The following is a 20,325-nucleotide window of genomic DNA, read 5'->3' as shown; positions in this document are numbered from 1 at the left end:
GCCTCCCGAGCCACTGGGATTATAGGCATGCACCATTGTACCCAGCCTATTGTACAGGTGTTTAATTGAACTAAATATTGATTGAAATAAATAGAGCACTAGGGCTTCAAAATCATTTTGTTTTACTGAGATTAACTGCAATAATGATTTTATAAACTTGATTTATGGCATTAAAGAATAATTTCAAAATATTACTGTAAAGATTATAGTTTTAGGATAAAATTTCCAACAGTTCTGATTTTAAATACTGAAATGAGCAATTAAAAAGATAAATTATATACTTTATTTAAAAAGAAACTCACATGTATAATGAATCAGAAGCCAAATACCATCAGCATGTTGTAATCTAGAATAATTTCACTAAATCCATCCCAGAATTAGTTGTAGATAGGTAGTTTCCATATGAAAGACAGAAATATATTCTCTTAACAGAAAATTAAAGTTTGAATGCTGAGATGGTTAAACCTATACCTACACTAGCTCAAATTTATCCTTATTTGGGTGTGTGTTTGTTTAGTTTTGGGTACCAGGAATTGAAACCAGGGGCACTTTACCACTGAGTTACATCCCCTGCCCTTTTAATTTTTTATTTTGAGACAAGGTCTTGATAAGTTGCTGAGGTTAGACTTGACCTGGCAATCCTCCTGCCTCAGACTCCTGAGTTGCTGGGATTACAGGTCTATACCCAGTTATACCAGACATTATTATATTTATTCCTTCCTTCCATAGAGAATCACACTAAGTATCTGTTTAGTATAATCTTCCCTTCCATTGCCTCCTACTTAGTCTTCCCATTCCCTGGGCTAAGGAGTTCTATGTTTTGCAAATGTTCAGTCCAGTCCTGCTCCAAAAGGTACACTGATGCTCCATGTCTAGTGTTAGTCTGTAAAAAGTAGAAACGTGGAAATAGCAAAGTAAGTGATTACACATTTTTCTTTTTTCTCTCCAAGGCTAAGCCAGGCTTCCAAAATACCATAGAGGAGGCCATGTCCAGCTCCAGCTCCTCCATTCTATACCCAGCCAATACACAGAAATCTCCTAACAAAAAGAATCCATACTGAATAAAGATTGCGCTTCTTCCTAAGTCTCTTAAAACTAAGATTTGACACTTCCTATGCATCATTACTGATGGCTGTTATTAAAAAACAAAATAGAAAATAGCAATAATTGTCAAGGATGTTAATAAACTGGAACCCTTGAACACTGTTGATGAGAATACAAAAATGGTATAGCTGCTATGGAAAACATATGGCAAATTTTACAAAATATTAAACATAGGCTCACCATTTGACCCATCAATTCCACTTTCAGGTATATATCCAAAATAAGTGAAAGCAGAGACTTTAATTGATATGTTCACACATTTTCATGCATTACTCACAATGCCAAATGGTAGAAGCAACCCAAAAGTCCACTGACAGATGAATGGCTAAAGAAAGTATGATATGTGCATACAATGGAATATTATTTAGTACCAAGAGAAATTTAGATACATGCTACAACACAGATGAACCATGAAGACATTATGTTAGGTGAAAAAAGTCAGGCACAAAAGACAAAAATATGATTCTTCTTATATGAGGTACCTAGAATAGTCACATTCAGAGACAAAGTAGAATGGTAGTTGTCAGGGGCTGAAAGAAGGGAAGAAAAGGGAGTTACTGATTGATGGGCACAGAATTTCATTTGGGGAAGATGAGAAAGTTCTGGGGATGGATGATGGTGATGTTTGTGCAACAATTCAAATGTACTTAATATTAAACATACAAAATATTTGTGATTATGAGATTCTGATTAGGGAACAAGTCTCTACATCTAACGTGCCTTTTCCAAGCTTTCTCATTAGTCCTTTTCCTTCCTCTGCTCCAGAAAAATACTGCTATGGAAAGATTATTTCCTCTCTAAATTTCCATTTAATTGTATATGGAAATATATTATATTTTAGTTCCTAATCATGGAAAATGATTTCTGATCCTTACCCCTTAAATAACATACTTTCAAGAAGAAATACATCTGAAACCAAGAAGTATGTCCCAAACCATGTCTAGAAATAGTACCTGTATTTCTTCTTCTGAAGTTGCCATATCATAGTTTCAGAGAGTTCAGTGGCATAGATTTCTTCAAAATGAGGGCTCATGATTTTTGTGACTTCTCCATCTCCAGCACCTAAATCAAGAAGTCTGTGGGTTTTCCAGTCTGGATTAATTTTAAGCAGTCTCTGAAACTGATCTGGTGAGAATACAAACATTGAACCTCTTCCTAGCAACCTGAAAAAAAAGGACAAAAATGGAAGAGTCTATGCAAATTAAACCCAATATACATGAAAAAGTGAATGTAGTGACAACCCTTTGAATTTATAAAAGTTTTATGATTAAAATATCTTTTATATGACTTATAAGATTAAAAAGAAAATAAATACAGATAGCATTTGTCTTTAGAGTTGTAAATAATACACTCAAAGGCATGGGAAAAGGAAAAGGGAGGAAGGGAATAGATGAAGGAATGAATAAGAAATTGAAAGATGAATGTGAAGAATTTAAGTCAAAACAGGAAGGAAAGGCAGAAGGAGTAACAGAACATGTTTATCAGTTAAAAAGATGACGGGCTAACAGAATCATCCCCAACACTATGCAGAGAAATCAAGTAGGAAAAAAGGCCAGTTGGAAGATGGAACTAAACAGTGGGTGAAGGGGAAAAATTAGCTTTTGTACAATAGTTTTAAAAGAACCTTAAAAAAAAAAATAGGAAAAGAATGGTCTTTGTGACATCCGTTAATCTGCATTAAAGAAGTAGATTCGTATTTGTTTAGGTTTATGTTTTACAGTTGGCTTGGTCCTGTTATTTCCAAAGGTCCTAAAACACATTCCCAATAGTAATAGTGCCTTTGAAAAAAAGAACCTGAGAGGAATGAGAATGGAGATCAAAGAGAACCCATGGAAAAGCAGCCAAGTCTCCTGGAAGCACCACTTTGGGAAATACAACGAACTCCATATTTAGAACCTGACCTCTAGCTCTCAAATCCTACTTTGTCTGGGGAAGGAATTATCCAACTTCCTTTAAGCAGAAGAACCTTTTCTTTAAATGAAGTGGCACTAATATACAGTATAAAATGGCAAGAGAGCTGTTGCTGATGCTGCTGGCAAGAGGTTGAGAGCCCTGGAGCTGCCATCAGCCCACTTCTGGGATTTTCTTTGCAACCTGAAGTAACTCCTGAGGCACTTCTTCCTCACACCCTGGAAAGCATACTGAAACTCACTGGTCTAGGACACAGCAAGGAAATCCCTACTGCCACTTTCTCCAATCAGAACACAAAAATATGTTTGCTACATAGTGACTGAAAAAGCGCATGCAACAGCTTACTTGAGCCAAGACCAGTTTCAAAAAAAAAAAAAAAAAAATGGGGAGGGAGTTCATGTAACAAATTCCCCCTCCTTTTTTCCTATTAAGGCCTCAGAAGAGTTAAATTTAATAATTTAATAAGAGCTAATTTAAGGCCACCAAATTTAATAATACATTTACAGTAAATCTGGCCCAGAGAAATGCTCAAAGTCTGGGGAGTGGGGAGGAAAGACCCCAGAGACAACCAACCATGATGTTATAAATTACAACCACTTACCAGAGAAGGATATCTCAAAAAAAAGACAAGCTGTTTTTAATCCTCTACTGTTCTTATCTTCTAGTGGAAATACATGCATAGCTGAGAAAAGGGACTGAACCTGCTGAAATAGCTGCAGGAACTTCACGCAGGCCCCGGAGTCAAAAAAGGAAGAGGCTACAAGCAGCATGACTTCAGGAGGCAGATTTTAAATCTTGATGCTGATGGCACAGGACCAAAGTAACTGCACAAAATAGTTATTTTGCATAAACTTTCCCAGCTATAAAACAACATGCTTTCCAGGCCATCTTCTTGGGATATGAGAAATACTGTCAGGATACCCATCAAATTCTAGAACTGGAGGTCATCTGAGGTCAGAGTTGATAAAGTCATCTGACTTACTGACTTATCTACATTTAAGGGCACTAGAGAGAGAGGGGAAGCACTGTTCTATTTCCAAAGATCAGCAATATGGCTTTAAAAGATTAAAAGTCAAGTCCATCCAGCCCAATGTTATTTACCAGGACCAACTTTGCCTATTAGGGGCAGTGGGGGAGTTTCAGTTGCAGTGACTTGGAGGTATTAATGTCCTTTAGTAAGCAAGGCCAGAAAAGTTACACTCCCTACAATGTGTGGGGAAGTCTAACATAATAAAAAAATTGTCCCATCTAAAATATCAAGACACTTAGTCTGGTACAAGTTTTCTGGTAAACACCATGAAAGAGATGTGGCTCTCTAATTTACCTCTGACTTTAGTCTTTTATATCCCTCCTAGGTTCTCTGGCCTCAATCCAAGTTCTCTCTCGATTTGGAGTCTTTAGAGGAGGTCTGCCTCTTGCAAAATAAACTCTGAAAACAGCAAGTATCTCACTATTTGGCCTTCTCCTTTCTACCATAGAGTTAGTTTGATAAGAACTTTAATTCAAGACAGTACTACCATAATTATTTATTTCTGTAAGAGGCAGTCACTTGTAATAATCTACCATTGCCATGGGTGGAAAGTACCAAGAAACTCAAAATTAAGTTTTTTGTTGAGAAGAGAACACAGGGCAAGAGGGATCTGCTGGCAGGGAGGTAGTGGGTTAAAAAAATAATAATCAAAAGTAAAGAGCATAATGAGCCAGGCAGATGGCACATGCCTGTAGTCCCCGCTATTTGGGAGGCTGAAGCAGGTAGATGGCTTGAGCCCAGGAGTTTGAGGCCAGCCTGGACAACAGGAGAGACCCCATTTCAAAAAAACAAAATAAAATAAAAGAGAGATAAGAGAAACCAAAGGGGTTTATTAATTGCATTGCCTCTTCGATCAAACTGTAAAAATCTACAGCAGGGAATTTTAAAAAGGTTCCAACAAGTAGAGGAAGAGGGAAGAGATTCAGAGTTTGAAAACCCCCAATTTACAATAAAAAAAAATTAACTACTTTTTGAGGACAGGATTCCTACCTTTCATACTTTCAAAGAGCTACAAGGACTCCTAAAATAAGAATATCTGCTACAGTGACTCATCTAATGTCCCAAGAAAGAATAAATGGCATAGGACAGAAATTCAGTACAACCAATTTTAGGAACAAAATGTCAGACCAAGTTGTATAAACTCAACTCCCAATACAAAAATAACAACTGTTTGCTGAAGCAAATGTAAGGCAATTTCACACAAGCAATAAGAAAGAACATCAAATAAGAAATCTTGAGAAGTGGCTTGCAGTGCCTGAAAACATATTTAAGGACCAGATGACAGACTGGGATCCAGACATTCAGCAGAACTTGGCTCCAAACCTCAAGGGAAAAGAAAAGTGGGCCCAACCAGTGACTTCAGTGGTCCAATAAGGCTTTTTTAAGTATCATGCCCTGTTGCTTTTCTCTTTGGCTTTCTGAATTCTAAGACCTTGGGGATGTTTGAAAATTTGGATTCAAAAGGATAAATAATATTCCTAAATCCTTTTCTGTGGATTCATATGGGGGAACCAGTCTGGGAATACAGAAATCCACATTAAGTTTACAAAATCCTGGTGAGCCCAGACATTATGTAAGAACAAATGTAAGACTCTTCAAAAAAACCATCATCCACTGTTAGGCTGAGAAATTAGAATCCCCTTTAAAAAAAAAAAAAAAAAAAAAAAAAACTCTGGGAACTGTGTTTAAGGCTAAGGTCTTGCTCTTCAGCCTAAGGGCTTAAGGAGATTTGGTTCTAAGGGTCTTGCTACTCTGAAATGCACAACTAGCAGGCTGCAGCAGCATCACTGGCATCACCTGAGACTTGCTTAAACTGCAGAATCATAGTCAGGCACAGTGGTGATGTCTATAATCCCAGCTACTTGGAAGACTGAGGCAGGAAGATCATAAGTTCAAAGCCAGAGCCTCAGCAACTTAAGGAGACCCCATCTCAAAATAAAAACCAAAAGGGCTGGAGATGTAGCTCAGGTGGTAAAGCACTTGCAGAGCATAATGCCCTGAGTTAAATCTCCAGAATCATACACAAAAAGCAGAATTTCAGGCCCCTCCCAGACCTACTACTACCTCTTATTCTACACGTTAACAGACCTCCCAGGTGGTTTCTATGGACATCAAAGCTGTGAATATTGAATTAAGTGACTCTTGCCATAGAGTTATACTCTTGCCATAGGGCTATTCACCAAGTTATAGTGAATTTTAAAAGCAAAAACACAGAAAGCCTGAACAGTGGACCTACTGCGGAGGATTTTGGCAAACAAAAATAACGCAGCTGAGACAGTCAATTCTTTGAACAAGATAACTTTCTTTTTTCACTTTTCCTTTTTTAAACCTAAGGATAAAGAAAAACAAAATGTCCAAGATTCACTTACCCATTGATAGATGTTCTAGACATAAACAGGCTAAAAACAGATGACACAAAAGAATGATATAATTGGATAAATAGCCAGCCCGATTTCTCAATGCTGTTGTTTAAGAAGATCTGTGTTCCTTGATCAAGGTAACTCTGAACAAAGACAGCCTGGAGTGATTCACATAATTTCTCTCTGTTGCACACATACCACTAAAAAACAAAACAGAACAAAAAAGAACAAAAAAGAACAAAAAATTAAAACACACAACTGAAGTATCACCTAAGAAAATCAAAAACAAAAAACAGAAGCTAAAATCAAATCTAAGATTTCCAAATACTATAATCTCATGATGGTACTTTTGAGGACAATCATCATCTTTAATACCCATATTGCCTATGAAGCATAAAATACATTTCAGACATGACCTCTCAATTCTCATTATAAATCCTCAAGGCAGGTGGGAAGGGTTAAGGGAGGGTAAGGCTTGCATGTCGTGCAGAGCCACAGGAGGCAGAACCGGATCATCAGCCCGGGTACTCTGACTCCTGGCCCAATGCTTCCTTCACTGAGATCTAGAAGAGCTATGCTGGCCTTTCCTTCACGAGAGTCAATTCAATTTCAGAAGGCAAATAGCTAGCATTGTTAATCTTGTTTTCAGATAAGAAAACAGCCACATAGTGCAAAGATTTAACTCAAAACCACTAAACATATCAGTGACAGTAGGCAGGAGAATTGAACACTCAGTGGCTACATTAGATTGTCCATCGTCTTGTAGGCTACACAGAAGAGACCTTTAGAAATCTTGAGGTTTAATAACAGAGCATATGGCATCCTTAGAGATGGGAACAAATGTGCTTAAGAAAGATGAAGAAATTACTTAAGGTCATACTGCAATCAATGAGAAAACCAAGTAACAACAAGCGAAGAATCAAATTTCCAGGAATAGGCTCTAGCCAAATTATACTTTTTAGAACAAAATTCAAGAATTTCAACTGTAGATAACACTCCATTAATAAATGTTTTCTGTTTCACTGAGAAATAGTGGCAGAGGAAACTCTACGTGAGACTTAGTGTCAGCCCCACAATCAAGTCCTGGCTCTGCATTTCTAGGTGAGCTCAGACAAGTCACTTAATCTGAGTCTTTATTCATTCACTGGTAGACTACATATGCCACTACTATCTATCTATCCTGGTAGGGGACTATTAGGGTTAAACAACATAAAGCAGGCATGTACCCAATACAGCACAAGCACATGGGCGAATTCTATGATAACAGCAGCAACGAGATTCTTCAAATGGCCTGATAAATAAGAGTGAGCCTATTAAGTATAGTGATGAAACTGCAGAGTACACCAGTTATTATTAATCAATTATTTACTATGAAACCACCAGTTTTTCTCAAATAGGAGTCTATTGGCCAAAAAAATAAATTGCTTGCCCTTGACAAATGTGACCATTTATCAGCAGTAGGCATCCTGTAACTTGTTGCACAATGGATGAACCAAATTTATAGTCATCCTAAACTTGCTTAATGTTGAATGAAATCTTGGGTAACATCCCTGACACTAACATTAAAAAGAACCAGTTATAAAACAACAAAAAGAAGGATCAGGCACATTAAACTTCAAAGATTCATCATTCGACAAACTTTGTAACCCAAACCAGATACACCAAACCTTTTCAGTTGTTGACTGATTTGTGTTAATTTACCATTTAACCACTGTTACCAAAACCACTTGGACTTCATACAAAACTTTATTTTCCCCACCCTACAGAGCAAGTTATGAAGCTTCTTGTATTAACTGCCTACGCTCTTTTCCTTGGCCTGAAAATGTTCTTGCTTAATCATTTACTAAATCTTAATACTTACTGGGCCTGAAGTCATGCCCCAGTGCAGGTCGTAAACCATTTTTTATTATACTCGTGATCTCCTGGTACACATTCTGAACTCTGTAATATTGAGGCCATGCTACCTTTTATTTATTTTTTATGCTCTGAAATGACTAATCAAGATGAAAACCATTACTTTGATAATAGGCAATCAAGTACATTCTATTAAAGTGGACAAGTAGTTCAACTGAAACTGAGAAGCAAAGAATTCCTTAGTATCCACTTAAAAATGAACAACTAAACCATCATAACAATGGCCTCTGACTTCCAGAACTAATCAAGAACTGGCACCATTAACTGCAAATATTGCTGTCAAGTGCCAAGAAGAAAACTTTTTAATGACATATTTCTCATCAACATTAATACATGTAAGTTGAAACTTTACCACCACACAAGTCTTTCAAAAAAGAAGCTGCTTCTTAAACCGAATGTCATACAGAATAAAAAGAAGTTAAGCTCTTTAAAGTTGAAATCTATGTCCTTTCTTGTACCATCTGTATGATACAAATGTCAAGTCACAGCAGTGTTATTCAAAATTGCCAAAAAGCTAAAACAACTCAAATGCCCATCAGGGATGAGTAAACAAAGTGGTAGATCCATACAACAGAATAATATCAACCATAATAAGGAATAAAGTTCTAATTTGTGCCCTGACAAAGATGAACCTTGACAACCATGCTAAATGAACTAAGCCAGTCATAAAAGGTCACATACTACCTAATTTTGTGCAAAACATTTATAGTATGCAAATCCAGGGACAGAAAGTAGATTTTTAGGGGACAATAAAGGCAGGGAATGAAAGGGAGTATCTGCTAATGGGGTACAGACTATTTTATTTATTTATTTATTTATTAATTTTGGAGAGGGGAGTGGGGATAAAATTAGATAGTGGTGATGGTTGTGCAACTCTGTGACTATATCAAAACCACTGAATTATACATTTTAAAGGGACAGATTTTATGGTATATGGATTATATCACAGTAAAACTGTTTTGCTTTGTTTTAAATAGCATAACCCCCCCAACCACACACACACACACACACACACACACACACATATACATCTAAATGTAGGTGGCAGTTTGATCTTCCAGAAATTAAAAGTGGTCTGGAAACATAAATGACCTAGCAAACCTCTTTTAAAATGCAAATCTGATTATGTTGCTACCCTGCTTCACAGGAGTCTCAGAATAACATCCAAAATATTCAATAAGATATACAAGGCCCTACAGGATGTACATCCACTCTGTGTTCATAGCCTTACCTCATGGCATTCCCTGCCAGCCTATGACACAGGGTCCTCTACATTTTTTTTTCTTTTTCTGGAAAGCTCCTTTACAGTGGCTGTCTCACCTGCTATTTGTTCTGCCCCTATATTTCCCACCATCCAGCTCATTGCCTCTTTACCTGGTTATTTCAAATTCAGCCTAAATATTTTTTCAGGTATGTTTTTCTTCAACTTCCAGAATAGGTAAGCCTTCCCCCATTTTAATACCCTTTCATATACATGCCATGTATCCTTGACAACATGTATGACCTCTGAATTAAGTAACTGTACACCAACTGCATGTTCAGTGTCTATCTTTGCAGGTAGACTGGGAGCTTCATAACGATGAAGACAATGACTGATTTCAGAGCCTGGCGCAGATACAAACAAGCAATGTCTGTTAAATGAGGCATTGCTAAGAATCACAGGCAGTCTAAATAGACAGAATCTGACATTTCTAACAAAATCCTGTGGAAACATAAGGATAATCACGGAGATAGCTGTCACAGCGTTTCTGTCAATTTCTCAACTCCAAGGTTTCTACAAGGCCTTTCTTAAATCCAATTTTGCAAACAGTGGTTAGCTACCCACCCACCACAAAATTGCACCACCACAAGCAAACAAGCAAGATACTGACTGAGCACCCATGTGTGCCAGGCACCTGGCCAAGCTCTTTAAACTCCATTTACCACCTGGTAACTACTGAACAACTAGGAAGCCTGGGGTCCTGAGCAGCTTCAGCTGACTCTAGCTTCCAATCCAGATACATATGGTTCTAGGAACAAAAATGCCTTTCAGGGCTGGGGTTGTGGCTCAGCAGCAGAGCGCTCACCTCACACATGCGAGGTCTTGGGTTCGATCCTCAGCACCACATAAAAATAGATAAAGGGTATTGTGTTCAACTAAAAAATAAATATTTTAGGAAAAAATACCTTTCAAAGAAGCTATTACTTGGGCTGGGGTTGTGGCTCAGTGGTAGAGTGATCACCTAGCATGCTTGAGGTACTGAGTTTGATGCTAAGCACCACATTAAAATAAAAGATATTGTGTCCACCTAAAACTAAAAACTAAATATTAAAAATTTAAAAAAAGGTACTACTCACCTCTACCCAATATGTCTGCTTAAGAAAGCAGAACTATTCTCTAATTAAGCTGAACTGCACATGTTAAGAGAAAAGATAATCCGATTTAGACAATAACCAAATTCCAATAGGCCAGGAATTTGTTATCCTTGTAGCTGACATTTAGGGCCCGATAATTCTTTGTTATTGGGGCTGAGCATGGTGGCTACAAACATCCTAAGTTTTTACCCATCAGATTTTGGTAGCACTACCCTAAATGACAACTCAAAATGCCCCAGGCATCTGTCCCAGGGCATAAGAACACCTACCTGGGCTTAGTCAGAAAACTTCACTGTCCTGACTCACCAACAGTGTTGCCTAACTCTCCTGGCTCATCTGTGGTCTAGGGACTGTAGATGATTAGAAGGTGAACTTGCTGGCTTCAGGGAACTTAAATTCCAATGGGGAAAATACAATCAGACACCAGAGACTATGATCTTGATCAGGGTCTTCAGAGCTCTAAATGAGGAGTCACCTTGTTCAGGGTCTTCAGAGCTCTAAATGAGGAGTCACCTTGTTCTGGGGCCAACTAAAGAGAAAATCAGTGCAAGACCCCCTGCACCCCAGCCAGTGGTCCCTCTAAAGTCACCTCTCTCCAGACAGCCAGACTTAAATGAAAAGCTGTACAGAGCTCACAGCACTAGGTGGCTGCCTGTGATTTCCTGGGCACTTTCATGCAGGTGAGTTCTTAGAATACACGTTCCTCAAAGGCTACAGAGACAAAGCTGTACAGGCAAGAACAAAGTACTATGCTTATTAAATTCCACACTGTAGGGACTACATTTGCCATCTCTACTGTGGGGCTGGACTCCTCAGCTGGAGACCACAGTGTCTGCAAAGGTGTTCAATTAGCATCTGGCTTTAAAGCTCACTCAAACTGTGTTCAATCTAAATAACCAAGTAAATCTTTTAAATTGAACTAGAATTATTCTACTTAGTTATCTGCTGTTGCCAAGTATAACAAGATGTGATAACTAAACATAACATCTTCTAAAAATTATGGTAAATAGGGGCTGGGTTGTGGCTTAGCAGTAGAGCGCATGCCTAGCATGTGTGGGGCGCTGGGTTCAATCCTCAGCACCACATAAAAATAAAATACAGGTATTGTATCCAACTACAACTAAAATATTTTTTTAAATGGTAAATAGTAATATTCTGTAATGCTTGCAATAAGACTGTCAAGATACTAATAATTAGCCAAATAATAAAGTCAAATTAGGTGGGGACAGCAGAACTATGTTTGTGTTTAATAGTATTAGCGAATTAAAGTTATGGAATATTAGGTCTATTATTTTAAAAATTCTTAAGCACATGAACATATCAATATTTATATAACCTTGGTAGATGAATCACTCCTTCAAAGTAGGAATTTTCCTAAAAAAACTATTTGTTTAATAGAAAGAAGGACATAGCTAAAAGTTTTTCTGAAATTATTTCTGGAGTTTCTCATTTAGTCAAACATGAGATATGCTATATAGTTTTTTTCTTCCAAAATACAAAGGAATTAAGCACACTAGTAGAATTAGGAAGTTATAAAAACCAACTTAATGATTTTAGATGGTGTGATATAATAAAAAGGTAAATATATGGTCTGTCTCAGGTTCCAAGTATGGAGCTCCAAAAACACTTAAGGAATCTCCAGAGTGATAAGAATAAAAGATATTCTTGTATGCAATGAGATGATTGTCAAAGGGGAAGGAGAACAAGCTAAGACTCTATAGCTGGAACTTATAGCCCCAGTCCCATAATCTCCAAGGATGGGAAAGAAACCCAAAAGTTTTTCATCTTCCCCTAGGCTTGTGCAGGAAAGGGAAAGACATGAAAAATCAGGAGATGTGCAGTTCAGGGAAATGCCTAAAAACCACACTGTAGGTCTGGGCACCCAGTCATTCTCATATGAAATGGGTGACCAAAGACATGAGGCATTCAGTGCCACCACAATCAGAATTCACTGTTCAGAATCCAGGAACACAGAACCTTTCTATGCACAGTGTCAGAGCAAGCCTACCGACACTGACCTTGGCAGCTAAGGATTCAAAAAATCATATTCTAAGATTTTGCAATACAATCAAATCAGTCGAGATATTTCACCAATGACACCTTCTTGCATTTAAGCGTATGAGTCAATATTCAAGGCATTCCCCACTTTTCCACAAATGACTTAAATCCAACCCAACAACCTCTTTATGTGACATTTCAATGCATTTGATGGCAGGCAACCTCAAATCCACGGAGGGGATGATTTATACAGATTGATTAAGTTGCCTTAGATCTGATTTCATAAATAAATTGTTGGCAATCTTCCTTTGAAAACCTCACTTTAAAATAGTAGGATTTTAACAAAACTTTGGAGAATCTAAACAGCCCTTTTACTGGAAGTTACTAGGGTCTTCTAGGGCACCTTCAAAGAGGAACATAAAGACCCCTGGTATTCAGCAGAAGAAAGAGACCCTAGAGTTCTGTGAAACTGAAGCAAACATTTGGTTAGGGTTTCAACACAGGTTATGAGGAAGGAAAGAAACCCTTTCCAAAGACTCTCTGGTGCGAGGCTACAAAGCCTCCAGACTTTGGAAGGCAGTTTAGAGGTGGACACCAATCCATCAGTGTCCAGCTGGCTGGCTAACGCCCTGAAGAACTGTTAACTCATGCCTGACTTCAACCAGCCTCCACAAGGTGCTTGAGGGCACGGGATAGGAAACCAAATCTGTCCTTTAGCACAACATTAAACTCTGGCTATGAATCCGAGTATTTTTTCATTTGGAAAAAAAGAATTATTTCAATTCTATCTTGAATCTATTATCAAGTGCAGCATGACATAGTTCTGAGGTTAACAGATACACCCATATTTGCAATTTTTTAAGTTACATCTAAACAATTTCTGATATGAATGCTATCTGTGCTTAAAAAAAATGCAGTTTGTCACCTGGAGAAATTTTATAACATTTTTTTTCCACTCCACCAATTGAGAAGCTGTGAATGGCTGTTATTATCAAGAATCTAGTTAGTGGAGTTTTAAAGTTTCTTTCAAGTTTCTATAGCCCCTTAATAACTGCATTAACTTTAAGCACTAGCTGTGAGGCATCAAAAAGAATAGATCCAAAGTTTTTGTTGTTTTATTTTTAAGTTCAGAGTCTACCAACATTAAAATGTGATTCCGTCTAGTTTCTCACTGCCTGGCTCTATATCTCACTGCCTCTCCCCAATGAGACAATCTAGCCACTCTGCCACCAGGGACTGGGAATATGATGCTGATTAAGGAATCTGGGAAAAAAATTTTTTTAGTGTTCCGAGATGTGTGTAGTAAAGATTCTCTACCATTCTATAGGCTCTCTCTTCACATTATTGTTTCCTTTGCTGGGAAGGTTTTTAGTTTGAAGCCATTCCATTTATTAATTCTTGATTTTATTTCTTATTCTTTAGGAGTCTTTTTAAGGAAGTCAGTTCCTAAAACAACATGGTGGAGATATGGTCCTACTTTTTCTTCTATTAAGCACAGGGTCTCTCTGTTCTAGTGCCTAAGTCTTTGATCCACTTTGAGTTGATTTTTGAGTAAGGTGAGAGATAGGGATTAATTTCATTTTGCTACATATGGATTTCCAGTTTCCCAGCACCATTTGTTGAATAAGGTATCTTTTCTTCAATGTATGTTTTTGGCACCTTTATCTAGTATGAGAAAACTGTATTTATGTAGGTTTAGGTGTCTTCTAGTCTTTATCATTGGTCTACATGTTTATGTTGGTGCTAACACCCATGCCATTTTTGTTACTATTGCTCTGTAATATAGTTTAAGGTCTGGTATTGTGATACCTCCTTGCTAAGGGTGGGTGGAGAAGAATGAAAAAACTTTGAATTGTGCAGAGGGAAGTGAAGGAAGGAGAGAAGGATGGGGATGGAAAGGACAGTGAAATGAGATGGACATTATATTACTCTATACACATAATTACACTACTGGTGTGACTCTGCATGATGTTCAGCCAGAGAAAGGAGAAGTTGTGCTCTATTCCTGTACAATATGTCAAAATGCATTCTACTGTCATGTAAAACTAATTAGAACAAATTAAAATAAATTTTAAAAAGAAACTTTTTTCCTCTGTAAAGTGACAGATAGTAAATATTGAAGGACTGTGAGCCATACAGTAACAACTACTCAACTCAATTGCTGTAGCCCAGAAGCACTCACAGACCATAGGTAAGCTATGTTTCAATAAAACTTTATGTGCAGACACTGACATTTGAATTTCACACATAAAATTCTCTCATTATTTAATAGTATTTTTTTTCTTGGTTACCATTTTAAAAGGTAAAACTATTCTAACTTCACAGTTATGTAAAAATCAATGAGATGGGGCTGGAGTTGTGGCTCAGCAGTACAGTGCTCCCCTAGCAAGTGTGAGGCACTGGGTTTGATCCCCAGTACCACATAAAAATAAATAAATAAAATAAAGGTACTGTGTCAAACTACAACTAAAAAAATAAAATTAAACAATAAATCAATGAGACTAATTTGGCCTGTGGGCCATATCCCTTCTCAAAGAGAAGCCCTATTTCTCACTGGCCCAAAGTGAAACATAATCCCAATTTTGAAGCCAGCACACTGAACCAAATTGTTAAAAGTGGTGCTGCTACCATAGTTTTAGAGCTGCTTTGGCCTGGCCCAACGGCGCCTTCTAGCTCCAGGCTATATTAACTAAATAGCAATTTTTAATAAATAAATATTACCCAAGACCTCTCTCTCTGTCTAACCAAAAAATCCTCCATCATAATTCCTTAGTAAAATAACCAGAAGGAAAACTTGCACTAAGTATGGGTCAATCAAATCCATATTCCTGCTTTCATGCAACTCCAGAAGAACCAGATGTGGCTGGCTGTGGAACCTACATGCCCAAATGAACACCAGAAGACCATGTATAAAACTATTAATTTGAAGGGGGAAACCATCAGAGTAAAGTTACTTCACAAGCAACAAAGTCATGAGGCAAACCTAGGGTCTGGAACATAAAAGGAATAACAAATCATCAGTTCAGCCATGATACAGAAAGAACAGTCTCCTACTTTTCTTTAGTTCACTGTGGTTTCCATACACATTTTACTTTTGTTCATTTTAATCTTTATTCATGGACAATTATATTTTCACAACATGAATGTATTCATCTCAAAATAATGGTTGGATTCATTATTCTAAGGAAGAGTTGATCCTCCCTAAGTATTTAGAAAGCATAGGATTAGTGTTCACCCTGGAGAAATTATCTACCAAGTTGTAAATGCAACTGGTTAAAACACACACACACACACACACACACACACACTTTTGAGTATCTCAGAAACACAATAAAGTAAGTGCGGTATCTGAAACCAGTATTAGTTTTTGTTAGAGTCTGACACATTCAGCTTTAAAAAGGTTCACAATTAGAAAATACTCTCTGTAGGGAGATATTGAAGCCATGTAAACAGCTATCATTCTTTTCTAGGCTCCATAAAAACCACAGTTTATACAAACAGTCTCTCAATTTAAAAAAAAGTGCTATTTTTTTATGAGCACTGAAAACATATGGTGCTGCAGTAATCATAAGTGTTGTCATAAATACGGACTAAGAGACTCAACCATAATTCCATGTTAAATGAAAAAAAGTGTATTTTTTTTCCTTTCCAGGACTTTCTATCAAATGCTTGTTAAAAATGACATTTCTAATTCATTGTTCTACACCATTATCCATGTTCCATCTGGATGTGCCTCTCTGATAACTGAACAGTTAATAGAATAGTACTTTAGAGTTGTTTCTACAGGAATGAACTAGTTTAAGTAATCAATCCATGGCAATAAATGTGGTTTTATAATTTAAGATTGTGTATTAAGTTTACACACACTTCAACAATATCATAGGAGTGATCACCGACCACATTGCAAGCACTGGGAGATTTCCAAAAAAAAAAAAAAAAAATTTATAGAAATTTACAATTCCTTTAAAAATACGGGGGAAAGCTAAGTGGCAGCACACTCACTCCCTGCCAGAGAGGCCCTGGGTACCATCCCCAGCATATTAAATAAATAAAAAGCTACCAGAAGTAGTTAATAATAAAAATTAAATGTTACTTTTATGAATAAATTGCTTTATCTGTTTCTTAGACAATTCTTTACATTCATTAAGACACACAAAACCAACCTGGGTCTGAATTCTTTGAACACCTGGTATAATGAGTACACAGGAAAATGAGAAATACATGAAAATGATGAGACCCAAAATGATATGGAAAATAATCAGTTACTGCTCCCTGGAAAGGCAAAAGGTATTATATCAATGCTTTATTATAATAAGCCAAAACTTTGGCAGAGTTTTTCAAACGCCTCTTTTTCAATGAATGCAAGGTTAACCTCCAACCACATGGTCAAATATGAAATATCTCCCTCTTAATTCTACAGCTGACCCACACATAATCTGCTAAGTGGCACAAAAATGAGCTAACAAAAAGACCACCTAGCCGGTCACATCGTATCGCTCAGGATCCACCAACTACAACTCCTAAAATAATTCGCTCCTGCCCAGTTGTTTTTAAAACCCTTCCGTAAAGGCTTGCATCATCTTCCTCTTGATCCCAATCTTTCCGGTCAGCTAACTAAACTGAAGTTTAAAGGAGACGCCTCTTAGGCGGGAGGGGAGGGCTCTGCAGACAGGGAGCAGGGACCTGTCAAATACATTTTTAAGGGCTTAGGGGAAATGTCAGCCGAACGGCTCACAGTGCACGGCTAAATTTCTTTACGACCCTTTGTATGTTCAAGGATTCCACCAGACAAAAAGAGGAACCGGCTTTTTGTTTTGTTTCCCAGGGGTTGGGAAGGTTGTCCGAGGTAATGGTTTTACTCGGGTCTTTCTTTCTCGGGCCTCGATGCCAGATGGGTGCCCCCGGCCATGCGCCAGCCGCGAAGTTCCTCCAGTTCAGTGGCCGAACGTCCGCGGTGACCGCCCGGGACCCGGGGACAAAGCGGGGCTCCGGAGCGCCCACGCTCGGGCCCCCGGGAGGGGGAAGGGGAGGCCGTCCTCCGCCCGCGCCGCCGAACAAAAGGCGCAGCGGGGCCGGGGCCGGGGCCGGAGCTGGGGCCGGCGACCGGCGGGGAAAACTTTCCGAGAGGCCGGGGCCGCGAGGCAGCGCCGGGCCGCCCGCTCGCCGCTCCGCCAGCACAATAGCCGGGCCGAGAGCGGGAAGGCCGGGCCGCCACGCCCCCGCCCGCGCCCGCGCCCCGGCCGTACCTGGTGGTTGTCCTTCCTGCCGCCCGCGGCCGCCGCCGGCCCGCCCGGGCCGCTCGTCATGTTCACGTACAGGGAGCGGGAGAGCGGGCTCCGCAGCGTCCACATCCTCCGCGCCAGCCACTCGGACGCCAGGCTCAGGCACAGCCAGCCCACCAACAGTCTCATCGGGGGCCGCGGCCGCTCGCTCGGATCACCGCCGGCGCCGGGGCGAGGAGGAGGAGGTGCCGCCGCCTCCAGCCACTACCGCCGCCGCCCGGGCTCGAGCCATCGCGTCCAACTTGCCCATCCAGCCCCTTCAGGGCCGAGGCGGGGAGTGGCGGGGGGAGGAGCGGCCGGCGCTCAGCCTTCTCACCTCCCCCTTCCCTTCCGCCCGCGGAACGCCAACGCCGCCGGCGCTAGTTTCCAGCCGGAGCACGTACGCTCGACTGGGGCGCGTTCTCTCCGGGCGCGCTCCTTCCGTTTAATGAGTGGGCCGGCCGGGAGGCGGGACAAAGAGGCGCGCATTCGCCTGGCGCGCGCGTCCGCCTTGGGGCTGCAGGCGTTCGGCGCAATGGCGGAGGCGTGAACCGAAGCCTCTCCGCCTCTCCCAGGTGGTGCCCGCAGAACCTCTGGGCCCTTCATCCCACCCCAGGCAGGACTTTAACCTGGCTGTACAGACTGACCCCAGGATGAGCAGCCTCGACCCTTCCCTGGGCCTTCGCAGAGTCAAACGCTGCCAGTTCTTGTTTCTGCGTCAGCTGCCTAGTTTCCAGTTTAGGGCCGACAGCCGAGACTCCCACTCCCCAAACTTCCACCCTAATTGGCAGTAGCTGCAAAGCAGGGCATTTAGAGGGAAAGACCAACCTCTGCCTTGCTCCTTACTCCCACCATCACCACCGGCGTGCGGGTTCCCCAAACCTGACAAGTTGCTGGCTACGTGTTCCTAAGAGGCAAGAGTGAAAGAAAGCTCTGCCTTTGTTGGAAGCTTCTGTAGCTGGAGCAACCATAAGGAAGCAATGTGCGGAATTGATGAGCCTTGCCCAAGAATGAAACACCCCAAGTTTGCTCCCTATAAGTAACAGACGGAAGTTGGACTCAACACTTCAAGCGATCTCAGCTCTGGGAGATTGACCCGGATGTTTCTTTGATGTTGATAGGACAAGGAGACCTAATATTTCAAAACTGAAAAGTTACACTGTGTTCCTGTGTCTGAACTTCTTCCTGCTGCTTTCCGAGCAACAACTAAGGAGTAACACATTTCCTAGGCCCTCTAATAACACCTTCCCAGGTTTGTTTGGAGAATGCTTTTCATTTGCACCAGAAATTATGTAAATACTCTTCATTTTAGTTCAAAGCAAAAGAAACAAATCTTTTGGTTGATTTCCTATTTCACTTAAGAGATTTTCATTTATAAAATAGTGGGGTAGTGACCCACAGATGGGGAACAAAATAATTTCTTTACCCACAAACTCTTCTATTAGCTGCTGAGAATTGTAACAGACTGTACCTGGCCCAAAACATTTAAAAGGAACTATGGTAGCAAGTCCAAATAACTCAGTTTGTCTCCTGGGTCACCTTTCCCATCTCTTGGGATCAGTGTCACAGATAAAGCTGCTCTCTCCCAATAGGGGAGAGAGCTACAAAGCAACAGGAGCACATAAAATGACATATTTCGTTTCTGAAGACAAAGAAGACAAAAAGGTATGCCCCAGTTATAGTTTCTTGCCTAATTACAGCTTCAAGATGGCCAAATATGTCAGATGAATATGAAACAAAATAGATGGCAGCACAAGTCTGAAGGATTTGGGAGTCAGTTGACAAAGCCTGTCATCGCAAAGGAGTGGATTTTGCTTTATACCTGAGCAGCCAGCCTAGAAAAACATAAATCACCCACACACTTAAAATATAACTGATAACCACAAAATGCACAGATACATGTTATTTACATTTAGCAAGCACAGGAAGAACCCAAAGCACAGCATGATCAAATGATTTGCCTAAAGGTAATAGCAAATACCATAGCCGACCTTTTCATAGAGCTTGGTATCCCAGCTCGAGGCTCTTCCATCCATCTAAGAAGCCTTGCTGTCTCTCTCTTGTCAGAGAGCCTCCTGAATTACAAATGAGGAGGAAGGAAAACAGCAAGAGTAAATATACTAAGCAGAAGTTCAGATTGCCCTCTGGGACTGCCCCCTTCCTTCATCTACTAGAATGTCACTACTGTATATTAAAACTTCAGTTATCCATAATGGGGAGGGGAAAGGCATAAAGAAACACACACACACACACACACACACAAGCCAAATATGAGCCAATACCCTCTCTAATGTGACCTTGAAATGCAGTCAATGATATTCAAAAGACCCATAAATGACACCCTCTCCCTTATCTCAGGTGTCTAGCCTGCATCTTAGCTCTGTCACGGGCC

The 20,325-nt window shown here is 39.9% G+C and overlaps 1 protein-coding gene across 4 annotated transcripts in view; it reads right to left on the bottom strand.

Moving 5' to 3' along the window:
• Positions 1-20,009, bottom strand: part of Mettl9 (methyltransferase 9, His-X-His N1(pi)-histidine) — a 40,345-nt gene extending 20,336 nt beyond the window's left edge. For 2 of the 4 annotated variants that reach the window (XM_046454501.2, XM_046454503.2), the window contains exons 1-3: positions 17,919-18,296; positions 6,415-6,605; positions 2,058-2,267 (exon numbers count right to left, since the gene is read on the bottom strand). In XM_046454501.2, the coding sequence (XP_046310457.1) occupies positions 2,058-2,267; positions 6,415-6,605; positions 17,919-18,083 (566 nt within the window). In that variant the 5' untranslated portion in view covers positions 18,084-18,296. Of the gene's footprint in view, positions 1-2,057; positions 2,268-6,414; positions 6,606-17,918; positions 18,297-19,924 lie in introns of those variants that run through there. The other 2 variants (XM_046454502.1, XM_046454500.2) reach the window with 2 other exon arrangements.
• Positions 20,010-20,325: the final 316 nt, after the last annotated feature.

This window comes from Marmota monax, unplaced genomic scaffold (genome assembly GCF_021218885.2).
Source record: "Marmota monax isolate L192 unplaced genomic scaffold, Marmota_monax_Labrador192_F-V1.1 WCK01_AAM20220418_F8-fsc00086, whole genome shotgun sequence".
NCBI lineage: Eukaryota > Metazoa > Chordata > Mammalia > Rodentia > Sciuridae > Marmota > Marmota monax.
This window is presented reverse-complemented; position numbering and strand designations above follow the sequence as displayed.